Source organism: Mustela nigripes, chromosome 18 (genome assembly GCF_022355385.1).
Source record: "Mustela nigripes isolate SB6536 chromosome 18, MUSNIG.SB6536, whole genome shotgun sequence".
Classification (NCBI taxonomy): Eukaryota; Metazoa; Chordata; class Mammalia; order Carnivora; family Mustelidae; genus Mustela; species Mustela nigripes.
This window is the reverse complement of record NC_081574.1, coordinates 8,278,536-8,292,134: the sequence shown is the minus strand read 5'-3', so window position 1 is coordinate 8,292,134 and position 13,599 is coordinate 8,278,536. Positions and strand designations below refer to the sequence as shown.

Sequence of the window (13,599 nt, the reverse complement as noted above, 5' to 3'; positions counted from 1 at the left end):
CTCTTTCCCAAACATTCCCACTTCAGTATAATTTAGCTGTTTGCCTTGAACCAACAGATGAGTTGCATTTCTCTATTAGGAATTTTGAGTTCAAATGGGGAGACAGTAGGTACTATTGAAAAAAAATAGGCTTAGTGGAGGTAACAAAGTTCAGGCTCTTTTGGCCAGAAGAAACACAAATGACGTCATTACAAGGTAGGACCTACAGGAAGCAGTGGGCACTGAGACCAAACCTTCATGCATTGTATTACACAATTTTTTGCTGAAGCCACGTCCTGGCTCCTCATACAGCAAAAACGCCAAGGCTCAGTTCAGGTGCTAATGAAAATTAATTTAAAGCACAATGTATGTTTGCCTTGCTTTCTTATCCTATTTCACCCCCTCCTTTAAATTTCCCATGGCATTAGCTTATCCTGATTATACCAGCAGAGAGGACTTGTTCCTCCTCCAAAATCCCATAGTGGGAATTTATAACACTTCTCTTCAATTGCACTTTTCCTGCCTTGGGATACTTCTTCCAGACCATCTTAAGCTGTTTAAGTTGTGTATTTGATTTCATAGCAATGAACCCTTGAAGATTTTGAAAAACCTCGCAACTCCCACCAAGTTAATGCTTTAAAAGTCCAGGTAAATCTGTAAATGCTTGTCAGAATTACTTGATGATGTGGCTTCCTTTGGCAAAAGTCAGGTATTCCAGAGCCCCAAAGGGATTCCTGGCTCACGCTGGCCCGTGTGCTTAGACAACCACAGTCAAAATGAGCGATCTCTACCATGCGTGTTGTTAAAAACAAGATACCAGGTCTAAAAATGAAGTTGCTTATGCTACAGCTTCTATCACCAAACCAAGAGTTGATTATAGTCTTGGCTCTTCCCAGAAACAGAACCTTAACCCACTCAACCAGGAATCTCCAGTCAGGTGATCCACCTGGTGGTCCCCCAATGTCCCCAGAAAGGAAAATAACCTTGGAGTAATTAACCCACTTTTTTGCCTGCTCTAACTTTCCTTGTCCCCACCCCATTCTTCCTATAGACGTCTGAATCTGTGCAGCTCGTCCGAGCTCCCTTCCATCGGCTAGATTGGATGCTGCCCAATTTGAATCAATTTTTGTCAAACAAACTCAAATTTTTCAATACGCCTCACTTTATCTTGTAACAGTTCTGGGGTCAGAAGAGAGAATGGAAGGAGGAACAAGCAACCACGGGAAGGTACCTGTGAGTCCCAAGAGCTCCGCCGTTTTCCTGCTGCCTCTGCACACGCTGGGAGGATCCTCATGGATCCGCAACTTTTGCATTAGGAGCTTTCAGACTTCATCTGAGAGTTCCTTCTTCCGGGCCAGGTCCGACCTAGAAACCGGACCGGGTCTGACTTTGAAACCAAGCTAGGTGCCCCTTGGAAACTGGACCGGTCTGACTTGGAAACTGGGCTAGGTCCTAAACTGGCCGTAGAGGGACTGGATCTGGCTGAATTGGGTCCAGTGTGAGGCTTTGGGTGAACACAGTTTTGTTTTATAGCCGAATAAGCAGGGTGAGCTTACCAAAAATAATCTTGAATTGGGGCAGCTACAATGGAAAACTTTAAACTACTTTACACAACCTTATCTATTAAGGAGCTGCCCTAAAATAAAAGGGGTCTCAGAGAAGCACTATCATAAAAGGGAGAAGGAAGATAATTTTTCCTCCTCCATAGTTTCTGGGGACCAGCTGGGACACTCCACTCTGCAGCCTACACACAGAATTATAGGGAAACTGGCAGAAGCTGGCAAATGGCAAGAATTCTTACCAAAATCAGCTTTCCCAGATCTCCATCTGCGGTGTCTGGTGAGAGAGGGAGATGAAATTCTACTTTGTCCCTTCCTTTCCAGATTCAGATTGGCAGGCAAAAAAGAATCCAAGAATTAGGCCTTTGAATTTGTGCCGCAAGGATTTGCTTTTAGGTACCCACCGGCTGTGAATCCTTCCTCTCCTGGGTACAGCTGCTGCCTTCCTGTTTGTCCCCTTTTGTGTCTTGAGAACTTGGCTTGGCACCTGTCAGGCTTGGGCCCAAAACACGGCCATGCAGAAGAGCAGGTTGCTCTCAGTGTGCCCTACTGGCGGTTGCCAGCTCTCGGGAAAATTCGTCTTTCTCTCTTTTGGTTATCTTTGAGAGTGGCTCTGGATCTTGGGAGGGTCATATTCGTTGCACACTTTTTGAGGGTGCCCCTTATATGGAAGGGTTGTTCAATACAATACGGTCAGAAGCATTTACTGTTTGTCTCAGCTGAGGCCCGTGGAGATATTCAAAAGGATTGTTTTTAGTGTAGCTCTATGGTCAGAAGGAGGCCGCACTGAAAACTGATCATCAGAACTCGACAGGAAGTTTTTCGGCCTTCTCCCCTTGGCTGAAATGAAGCTCTGTACCCAGAGGGAAAGGAAAGCCTGCTGAAGCCTTTGTAAAAAGATTTCTTAAAACTTTGCAAAGATACACACAGCCCTAAAGCTAGGACACAGGAAAATTCTGATTTCCATCTCGGTCAAAAATAGTCTCCCTGATATAGAGCTGCAAATTGAGGCTCTCGGAGCTGAAAGGGCGGGTCAGCCAAGGAACACCACCAGGATGGAACCCAATTCTTTGGCCCCGGGACCCTGGGCCAAAGCGCCCGCAGCTCCCGCGGCCCCGGCGGCCGGGTCTCGCGAGAGTCGAGGGAGCCGGGCCGCTCCCCGGGGAGTGGCCGGGGCCGCGGGCTGGGCGGGGCGCCGGCATCGCGAGCGCCGTCTCCGGCGGGCGCGCGGCCATGGCGCGGCCGGGGAGCCCTGCCCCGCTGCTGCTGCTGCTGCTCCTGCTGGGCGCGGGGCTCGCGCACCGCTCCGGCCCCCTGCCCCTGGTCCTCAACACTTGGCCTTTTAAGAATGCAACGGAAGCAGGTGCGGGGCGGCGCCCGGGGGCGGGGCCTGCGCTGCGCGGGCTGGCTGGGGGGCGAGCGGCCGGCGGACCCCCCCCCTCCCCCCGACGGCGGGCACGCGCGCGGGCCTGGGCCAGCGCCCCCCGCGGCCTCCGCTCCCGGGCCCTCCCGCGCCTCCTGCCCCGCGGCGGCTCTCGCGGCGGACCCCGAGCCCTGCCTGCCGCGGCTGCTTTCCAGCTCCTCGTGGCGGCTCGACCCGCCCTCCGTTCGGCCCCGCGCCTGCTCGCGTTCCAGCCTGCCGCGGGCCTGCAGCTGCTGGGGCCTCCTCCGGGGCGCCTCCGCGGCGGACCTGACATCCATTCTCTCCGGGGCCTGTCTCTGGTCACCTTTCCGCCTGTCAGACCCGTCAGCTCTCCCCAGTACCCTAACTCAGCTGCAGCTTTGCAAACGGCTGTTAGTTTTCCAAAGCGCACACACTCTTTCTGCATTCACTTTTTGTTGTTGGTACATGTCGGCATGATGTCGTTGCCACCGGGAAGGAACAGTGTTTCGGTCTTGGTTGGCCGTGAACATCATCTGTGAAGCTAGTTTAAATACCCGTGCCTGAGCCCTACCTCCTGAGATTTTCATTTAACTGCTGGAAACAGGACCTCTGTGTTGTTTGGGTTTGTTAAGGCTTCCTGAGTGATTTTGGTTTGCAGCCAAGATCCAGAACCACTTAGCTATCACCTCTTTCAGGAAGCCTTCCTTGATTTACTGCCCTTGTGCCCAGTCGGAGTTAGGTGCCGATCTTCTGTACTTGGATTCAATCCCGTACATACCATGATCTTGTCATTTATTCATGTACTGAGGCTTGGTCTCATTCCAAGACCTACTACCCCAGGGTAATTTCAGACTCCTCCCCCGTTGCTAATATAACTTATTGGGGCAGAATTGACTCGGGAATTTGGTGGAGCTAAGTGTCCGTTCTAGGCGGCACATAGGATTCAGATGAAGTGAAAAAAGGCAAACTGCTGCCGTGAGGAGACGGAACAGGAAGTCCAGCAGCCAAGGCAGGGGACATATAAAGGTCGCCTGCAGTGAAACGGGAACTTCTTGAAATATAGTTTAAAGCCTGTAGGCCCAGTAGTAAAACTTAAAATGACCAGTAATATCTCCTTCCCTTCAAAGAATTCTATTTTTATTAATGAAGACCTTGACCATCAAAGATTTTTTTTTCTTCTCATGTATGTACATTTCCTTCTCAATATATGGAACTTGATAGAAAAAAATACTGCTAAAATCATGGCCACTGGAGCCAAAATGGCTTTTGAATCCCGGTTCTGCTACCTACCAGTCGTGTGACCTTGAACCTGTTACTTAACCTCTCCGGTCTGCTTCCTCCTATTTAAAATGGGGATAGTGATTGTACAGTACTTACCAGAAAAGCTGTTGTGCACATCAGTGGACCAAGAAGCCATGTGAAGCCCACATTGTCATTATCTGCTGTTAGGGTATGGTCACTGAGACTTGCTGTGACGGATGTTACCTCAATAAAAGTACTAGCTGTATATATTTTTAATAACCTAATGATGCAGAAGAAATTTATAAGACTATGATCTAATGAATTTTCTATTTAGCTGCCTCTTAGTGGCTTCACTTATAAAACTGAAGGAGAGAAGACATTCCTTACACAGCATAGAAATATTACCAAGTAAAAAACACCACCACTCACTGTCTCTCAGTAACCAGGCTTTAAATTCTTCACTGTAAATAGCTGCATTATATAATTTTGTCTACATCCTTCCTTTGTAGCGTTTCCTAAACTAGAATTCTGTTTAACTTAGTGTAAATGTGATTTTTTTTATATGAGTTCTCAAAACGTTTCTGGTTTGTTGCATTTGGCCCCGAGAAGAAAAATCCGTTTGTAAGCCAGCACTGCTGGGATTTGATTACAGCATGGAGGACGTTAGCCTCTGGAGGCTCTGCCCTGGATGCGGTTGAGCAGGGCTGTGCCGTGTGTGAGCGGGAGCAGTGTGACGGCACCGTGGGCTTTGGAGGGAGTCCCGATGAGCTCGGAGAAACCACACTGGACGCCATGATCATGGACGGGTAAGAGCATCAATGAACCTACTGAGAGCAAGAAAGAGGCCTGCATAAGCTTTTTCAAGTCAAAACCCCTACCTTATTGTACCTGGCCGGTCCAGACACAAGGAGTTTCCCCCTCATCATCATAATAGAAATAGCCCATGGAAGTAGGTAGTCTTAGAACATACAGAATCCCAAGCTACGAATGGCCCAAAGCCTTAAAACCCTTTTGGAAGCTGCATTTAAACTGAGTCAGGAGCAGGCCGCCTGGGTGGCTCAGTGGGGTAAAGCCTCTGCCTTCTGCTCAGGTCATGATCTCAGGGTCCTGGGATCAAGCCCTGTACTGGGCTCTCGGCTCAGCGGGGAGCCTGCTCCCCCCTCTCTGCCTGCCTCTATCTCTGCAAATAAATAAAATCTTAAAAAAAAAAAAAATGAATCAGGAGAAACAATGGCAGTGCTGTTGTGGTACATGGTATTTGGACTTTTGGTCTGTTCCTTAATCTGTCAGCTTTTGGGAATCTGTATGAACTTCATGCATGTGCTAGCCTGTGTAAAGCTAAGATGGTTGCATTTATCCTACAAAACTGTTGCTCCCAGCAAACCAGTATTGTTTCATCTTTGAACCTGTGACAGTACCTTAATCAGTAGCACACACTTTTTTTCTTGCAGCACGACTATGAACGTAGGAGCAGTAGGAGATCTCAGGAGAATTAAAAACGCAATTGGTGTGGCTCGGAAAGTGCTGGAACATACAGCACACACGCTGTTGGTGGGAGAGTCAGGTATACGTTTATGACACTGAAGCTTTATCTACTCCTCTGTCTCTTCTGTTCCTCACTGTGAACAAATAAAATCGATCAAAGCCAACCCAAGTTCAAATTCCAACTGTTTTATGTAGTGTCTGTTTACCCTCAGGTAAGTTACTTCTAAATTCACACTTCCTTGATCTTTAAAATGGAATTTGAGGGGCACCTGGGTGGCTCAGTGGGTTAAAGCCACTCCCTTCAGCTCGGGTCATGATCCCAGGGTTCTGGGATCGAGCCCCGCATCAGGATCTCTGCTCAGCGGGGAGCCTGCTTCCTCCTCTCTCTCTGCCTGCCTCTCTGCCTACTTGTGATCTCTCTCTGTGTCAAATAAATAAATAAAATCTTTTAAAAAAATGGGAATTGAAAAACCTAGTTCATTATCTGTAGGTAGGTAATGGCTGGGCGGAAGTGTGAGCTGCAACATTTCTCTCCCTGAATTCACTGTATCCGTGTGAGACCATGGAGCATTCGTCCCAGCCAAGGACGGGCACCAGAGCCGTTCTGCTATGGCAGCGTCTCTTGCTTGGATGTCTCCCAAGTTGTACACCAAAGATCGTGCAGTGATCTATAAACAAAACTACTTTTAGGGGCGCCTGGGTGGCTCAGTGGGTTAAAGCTTCTGCCTTCGGCTCAGGTCATGATCTCAGAGTTCTGGGATCCAGCCCCACATCGGGCTCTCTGCTCAGTGGGGAGCCTGCTTCCTCCTCTCTCTCTGCCTGCCTCTCTGCCTACTTGTGATCTCTCTCTCTCTCTCTCTCTGTGCCAAATAAATAAATAAATAAATAAATAATAAAATTTAAATAAATAAAAAAAAAAAACCCTACTTTTAAAGGATGAATTAGCTAACTCCACAGTTAGGCACCCTTCGCTTTTCCCAAAAAACGGAATTAAAAACTACCTGACCAGAGGATCTGTCACCCACGCGTGGAGTCCAGCTGGCCCTTTGGTTGGTGTCTCAAGGCCAGACACTGTGCCCTAGTGAGAATAGTAAGATTCTTGCTTGGTGAGGGGCGCCTGGGTGGCTCAGTGGGTTAAGCCACTGCCTTCGGCTCAGGTCATGATCTCAGGGTCCTGGGATCGAGTCCCGCATCGGGCTCTCTGCTCAGCAGGGAGCCTGCTTCCCTCTCTCTCTCTGCCTGCCTCTCCGACTGCTTGTGATTTCTCTCTGTCAAATAAATAAATAAAATCTTTAAAAAAAAAAAAAAAAAGATTCTTGCTTGGTGAGACGGGTGTGCGAAAAAGGAGATTGTGAAGTGGGGGTGGAAAAGAGAACCAGGAACTGTCATAATATACACCCCAGGGGTCTCCAGGAGATCAGATGGGACATGTGGCATGTTGAGATCTAGAAACTGATGTCCTTAAAACTGCTTGTGTCCAAATATTCTTCTCAAAGTCGTTGTGTGCACCCACTTGAGAGACCGCTAACCAAGAACGCTTCCTGGACACGTATTTTATTTAGAAGGCAGTGCTTAACTAATTTACCACCTTCTTTTCTTCCTAACCTCTAGCCACCAAGTTTGCGGAAAGTATGGGGTTTATCAATGAGGACCTATCTACCGCTGCTTCTCGAGCCCTTCACTCAGACTGGCTTGCTCGAAACTGCCAGCCAAACCACTGGAGGGTATGTAGACCCAATTCATTAAAAGTAAATTGCCAGACAGTATGACCGACATCCCGTCTGCTCTCTGTTGGCTGCCTGTTCATACAGTACTGGTTATTACCCTGGTTGCACTTGAGAACCAACGATTTAAGTCGACTCCCTGGGCATGGATGTTCCAGAACCTTCCTCAGCTTGTGCTAAATACATCTGTGGAGGAACTCCTGGATCCTGGCAACAGTTCTCAAACTGGGACCACTCTGCTGTGGGAAAGAGGGGGTGGCCTCAGTCAGAAAGGCTCTGCTTGTATTTCCTTGCAACAAAAGTTTCCAAGTCTTAAAAAAAAAAAAAAAAAAAAAAAAAAAAAAAAAAATCAGAGTTTAGAAACCATTTGTCTAAAATATTTCTTAAATTTTATGTGTATGAAGTATGCCCAGTCTCTTGCCCTTATTGCCTGGATCTATACTATTAGGTGACTAGTGTGTTAGTGGTGGGATCATTTATCTTTAAATCAGTGGGACTTTTAGCTTGAATCTGTTTGTCTTTGCCGTCCAGAACCTTTCTGTGGACTATCTTCGTCTCTCATCTGTGTCTTCTCCCAAACCCTTATTACCTTTGAGTAACCAGCGAGTCTCTGGGGTTAGCATTTGAAGGAGGCTGGTGTATAAAACTGGGTCACAGGAGGCAGCAAGTGCACTGATGAGTAAGACCTGAGTAGCAGGTTCCTGATGAAATACTAATCCATATGCACAACCTAAATTTATGAATTTGAATCATTTTCTTGTATCTTTAAATCCATGGAAGAATCTGAGTACAACGTAGAATATATTCACATGAACCTAGCTTTGAAATAAAGAGGGTTTTAAAATAGATTTTGCTTTAAATCTCAGAATTCTTCTTTGGCCAGAGAACAAATCCTGAAATTTAAAGGTCAGGCTGTGTACCTAATTCCTTTGAGGATTAAGATCTAATACAAAAATCTTCATTTATATCTGCCATCATGTGGAGAACTTTAGCCATATAAAGAGAAAAATCGGGGATCTTTTCCAAACAATATAGATGTCTATTCTATCTTACATAATTCCGAGACTAGACTAGGTATTAAATAAAATTATATCCATCTGTTCTCAGAAGACTGAGCTGATCTTTTGTTTTTAATTCATACCTTTCAGTTACCGGACGTCATTTGGATTTCTTACTAATGTTTCATCATTGTATGTGGCTACTTGCCCGTTGCTAAAATGAACCTTTCTACAAACTAAAACTTCAATCTTGTTCGCAGAATGTTGTACCGGATCCTTCAAAATACTGTGGGCCTTACAAGCCACCTGGTATCTTAAAGCAAGAAGGTCCTACCCATAAAGAAACAGGAGATAATTACGGTCATGATACAATTGGTAATTGGTCTTTTATATAATTTTTATGGTTAAAGTTCAGCCATTTTTAATTGTCTGTCTGTAGTTCTTAAGTTCTTCATCCTTATTTATGTGCCAGAAGGTGATTTTAACTGTTTTGGCTGCCAAGTAAGGCCATATATGGCTATACATATGTGCGTATGTGTACACACACACTCACACACACACGCACAATCTTCTTTCCATTGCATCTATATACATTTAGGTAAATTACACAAGGCCCCTAAAATCTAGTGTTTAACCACTTGTAGATTTTCAAATCTTTATTTGATATGTAGGGTTTTTTTTCTTAAGTTGTTTTTATTCATTTATTTAAGTAATCTCTACACCAACCAAGGGCTCAGACTCATGATGTTCGGGTCAAGAGTCACGCACTCTTCCGACTGGGCAAGCCAGGCACCCCTGTTAGAGATGTAGTTCTTTAATAATTTTATGTTTGCCACATTCAAGCTGTCATGTTGAAAATTTCCATTATTCTGTGTCAAAAACTTGCTCTGGAATTACCTTGGAAAGGTAACTGAGCAGTTTGAAGAGTAAGGATCTGGAAATTCTGCCAGAGGATGCTATGACAGTGGGTTCTGAAACAGTACAAATTAGGCAAGGGGTATAATAATATTCCTGAGCATCTGATTTTCTTCTACCCAAAATTATTGAATGAGGATATTTATATTACCAGCTGCTCAAGTATTTGTTTAAATTTGAGGTAAACCTCAGAGCGGACAGCTACAGTAATTTTTTTTCTTTTTTTTTACCTTCTAGGCATGGTCGTAGTCCATAAGATGGGGCGTACTGCTGCTGGTACATCTACAAACGGTATAAAATTCAAAATACCTGGGTTAGTGTTTCCAAAAGAAGAGGTCTCACAAATACACACTGAGTATAAAGCGGCACGTGCAGGGTGCTCAGGAGAGATGCACAACGTAGAGTTCAACCCCACCCGTACCGCCGGGACAAAGAAATGTGGAGGCAAGCAAAGGAGTAGCTGCTAAGTGCCAAAGGCCTGGGGGTTGTAGTCCCTGCCCTGGAGCTCAGGGATGGCAGGGGGGCTCTGAGTGCGGAGCTCAGGGATGGCGGGGGGTCTGAGTCAGCTGGCAGCCGGCTGGGGAGAGGCCAGCAGAGAGAGGCTGGGGGCCGAGCCTGAGCCCGGGGAAGGGAAGAGAGCACCCGGGCTCAGGCACGCACAGACCTGGGGTAGCACCTACTCGGTGCAGGGCTCCCACCAGAAGAAGAGAAATTGCGTGGATGTCAGGTGCTTGGGGGGGCGGGGGGCAGAAGCAGCTTTGGCACCTTGCAGGAGGTCCTGAGTCAGTTTAAGGATTTCTGGATTTTATTTTGAAGTAGTAGAAAAACATCCAAGGTTTATTCCAAGGAAGAACCTTGGTAAAATACTGGCACATGAGAGAGAAAGCAGGAATAGATTGTAGCTGAGAGAAACCAGTCGGAACCTATTGAGATAGTCAAGAAATTCGATGGTAAAGATGGTAAAAACTGAATAAGAATTTTTCAGTAATTGTAAGATTATTAAGGTAATAATTGTAAGAATCTGTGCCATCTTGATATCTGATGAGCTGGCATCTGATTCTTGCATCATTAACTGAGGTTTGTGGCAACCTTCATTGAAAAACTGATGAGAATCTTTGCTCCCTGTGTTCTGATGAAGGATTAACTTAGAACAATCATCGGAAAAGTAGAAACACCCCTATTGTTGAAACTTCTCGTAAAATATGATGGCATTGACCCTTGCTTTTCCTGTACTAAATTTTTGTGCTGTGCCCTCACAAAGTCGAGTAGGAGATTCGCCAGTCCCCGGAGCAGGCGCCTACGCGGAGGACAGCGCGGGAGCGGCTGCAGCCACCGGCGACGGCGACATTCTGATGCGCTTTCTTCCCAGGTGGGACTTCTCCCTTTTCGGACCTTCCAGATCGTGGACCGGAGATGGTGTCTGTCAAGACAGAAGATAACTGTTTGTGCCAGGCTGTCTGAGTTTGTGCGCACAGGAGCTTTCTAGAAAGTCTGCTTCCATATCCCTCACCTCTTGTTTTCGATGGCAATAATTTAAGTCAGCATCGTCCTCTGAAAGAGAGTATTTCTTGCTTTACTTCACAGATGAAAATACTTATGATGCATTTAAATCACTTATGTAAGGCCACCAAGTAACAGAACTGTGGTAATTGATGATAAAAGTACGAAAGGCAGTCGCTGCGTACAATTAATCACTGAAAGACCATCATTACAGCTGGATGTTGTGCACATGCCCACCATTTCCCCCATTAACTGTAGCCCCATTTCTTATTGAAACGTAATCTCTGTTCTTTAGGATTTCTGGCTGCTATGACTGAGTGCCAGTTACCAGCCAGAGCCAAAAAAGAACAGGCGTTTAAAATGAAGGGAGTTGAAAAAATAGACATTGTATCCAGGTTTACTCGCCTCCGTGATGACGCTTTCCCAGGAATTGCTGCTCCTTATGTGAATTACTGACTTCTCCTTTTGTATTTTATCAAATGTGACCGTTCCGATGGTTTTAGGTTTCTAACTTCAGGTGACAAGTTTGGACTCTGTGGACTCTGTGATACTAAAGTTATGCCTCTGTTTAAATCAGCTACCAAGCTGTAGACTATATGAGAAGAGGGGAAGATCCAACCGTAGCCTGCCAGAAAGTGATTTCCAGAATTCAGAAGTATTTTCCAAACTTCTTTGGGGCCGTGATATGTGCCAATGTCACTGGAAGTTATGGTGAGAATACTTATTTGTTATGGGAATTCTTATTTGCGTGAACTTGGAAATGTTGTTGAAAACATACACTGTAAAATATGGTGGTGTAACTTGCTCCTGTCCAATGAAAAACAGAGACTCTGTAGGGTAGGCACTGGGTCAGGGTTAACTCTTGATCTGTCAGGACCCCCAGAGTGCTTAAATACACCTAATCCTGCCCCCCACTTTGGCCCCGTCTGGCTGACTCTCCATGCTTATGACCCAGCGTTGGGTTCATCGTTCTTATCTCTGACATGGGTCCGCCAGGAAGTTCAGCTTCAGCTCCGGGGCCTGCTGACATGGGCTACTCTAGTCAAATGCTTTTATTAATTGGAGGTCGAGAGGGGTGATTGGTCTTCCCCGCTTCTTTTCCATTCATTATATTAATGTCTCAATCATTTAGATCTTGGGGCTCCAAGGTATCAACTGTATTACTAATTAGTAAACCAAAGAAGTCAGCAGAATTATTTTTGCACCTCATTTGAGGCATGTCTTCTGCTTCATTTACTTTCCATACGAGCCTATCACAGTTTCAAAGTGTTTCAAGACCAACCACTGCCGCTTCTCATTAGTGAATTTTCAGATGAGGAAGATACACGGCTTACTGATCAATATAACTTATTAGGTTAGACTGCTTATTATTGTCCTTTGATCTTTTACTTCCCACAGTTCTGTATTTGAAAAACTTGTTTGAGGAATTCCTTATTCTTTTTTAAGTATTGAGATACCAAAGTCAATAAAAGTGATGGCCGGGTTGGGGTGGGGGAGGCTTTATGTTTAAAGTAAGTCAGTTTGATTGATTCCATCTTAAGAAATAAACCTCAGAAGGCTCAAAGTTAGACTTAACAAGATGTAAAAATGACAATTATGTAATTGCAGATGGACTTAAAATTGACTGGTTCTCTAAAGCGGTGGCATTAGAAGGGGGCCGTGCAGGTGTTTGGACCGGGGAAGAGACCCGCATTGGCGTAGATGGGGAGGCAGTAAGGTGCGCTGCGGTAGCCTCAGATGTCCTGAGAAACGCTGTTCCTGTGGGAGAAGAATGGAGAAGAACAGGGAGCAGGAGGAGGGGAACATGAGGGCTGAATGAGGGGCATCTCTCAGTGGCTAGGGAACTAAAGTTTTTAGCACTTGCGTAAATTATTTTTACTAAGAAAAGGATATGAAGCCAGAGTAAAGCAATAGTAGCAAAGACAGCATGCGTGTGTACCCGCAGCCACCTGGCCTGTACTCTGAGGTTGGAAGAGACGCTCCCCCCACCACTCCCCCCACAACCGCCCCACCCCACCCCCACCCCCCGCCATTCTCTCCTTTCCTGGCCTTGTGCGCTCCCCTGTGGCTCCGCTGATGACTTTGGGACCGTGACAGCCGGTGGCCAGGCAAAGGAGCCGCGTCTGTATTGGTTGTAAAGATGTGTGTCTTCTGTTTACCCAGACGACGTTCTCTTCTCTTGGCCCCAGGTGCTGCTTGCAGTAAACTTCCCACATTTACTCAGTTCAGTTTCATGGTTTATAATTCTCTGAAAAACCAGCCAACTGAAGAAAAAGTGGACTGCATCTAATCCATCTTTTCCGTCGGCATCTCTAGAATAAAGAGGAAAGCAACAAAGGCGGAAAAGGTGACTCACTGTCCTCGGGTTCTACGCCTCACGCATCCGACCTTCCTTGTGTAGAACAGGCACAAAAATAAATGTGTGCTGAAGCAGCACTTTCCCTTTCTGCATCCAGAGTGGTTCTTGGGATCTTTTTATTTAAGCTTTGTCTCCCCTGAACGTGAATATGATGCGTGTGTTTTGTATACGTTTACATTTTAAGTGCTATTTGGATTTCTGCTCAACGTTTCAAGACATTGCTACTTTGGGGATTGATTTCCACATTGATGTATTAAGGACAAAGGAAATAATGTGTATTTGGATACTTAAAATAATGAGTGTCCAAGGCTTTTAGACCCAAAAAACAAAATAATGGTGGGTCATCGTGATTAGTCCTGATTCAGTTTCACTGCCTTACAATGATGGGTCTCTTATCACTGATGATCCGTTTTGCGTATGGCTCCCTATCAGTTTGAAGGGGAAAGAATGTCCT

At 45.8% G+C, this 13,599-nt stretch overlaps 1 protein-coding gene across 2 annotated transcripts; it reads left to right on the top strand.

The window, feature by feature from the left end:
- The first annotated feature begins 2,739 nt into the window (after nt 1–2,739).
- Nucleotides 2,740–13,237, top strand: AGA (aspartylglucosaminidase). 2 transcript variants are annotated; one of them, XM_059384046.1, is made up of 9 exons: nt 2,740–2,901; nt 4,817–4,970; nt 5,616–5,728; nt 7,261–7,373; nt 8,632–8,746; nt 9,524–9,577; nt 10,556–10,655; nt 11,364–11,497; nt 12,976–13,237. In XM_059384046.1, the coding sequence occupies exons 1-9, from the start codon at nt 2,772–2,774 to the stop codon at nt 13,074–13,076; spliced, it is 1,014 nt and encodes a 337-aa protein (XP_059240029.1). In that variant the 5' UTR covers nt 2,740–2,771; the 3' UTR covers nt 13,077–13,237. The 2 variants fall into 2 exon arrangements, with proteins under 2 accessions (XP_059240029.1, XP_059240028.1); XM_059384045.1 differs by having other exon boundaries at nt 9,524–9,599; nt 10,548–10,655.
- Nucleotides 13,238–13,599: the final 362 nt, after the last annotated feature.

Excerpts from the sequence above, each read along its gene's own strand:
- AGA (XM_059384045.1), top strand. The coding sequence starts at position 2,772 with ATGGCGCGGCCGGGGAGCCCTGCCCCGCTGCTGCTGCTGCTGCTCCTG. Across the intron at positions 8,747-9,523 it reads TTACGGTCATGATACAATTG|GCATGGTCGTAGTCCATAAG; the intron begins GTAATTGGTCTT and ends TTTACCTTCTAG. Across the intron at positions 10,656-11,363 it reads CTGATGCGCTTTCTTCCCAG|CTACCAAGCTGTAGACTATA; the intron begins GTGGGACTTCTC and ends TGTTTAAATCAG.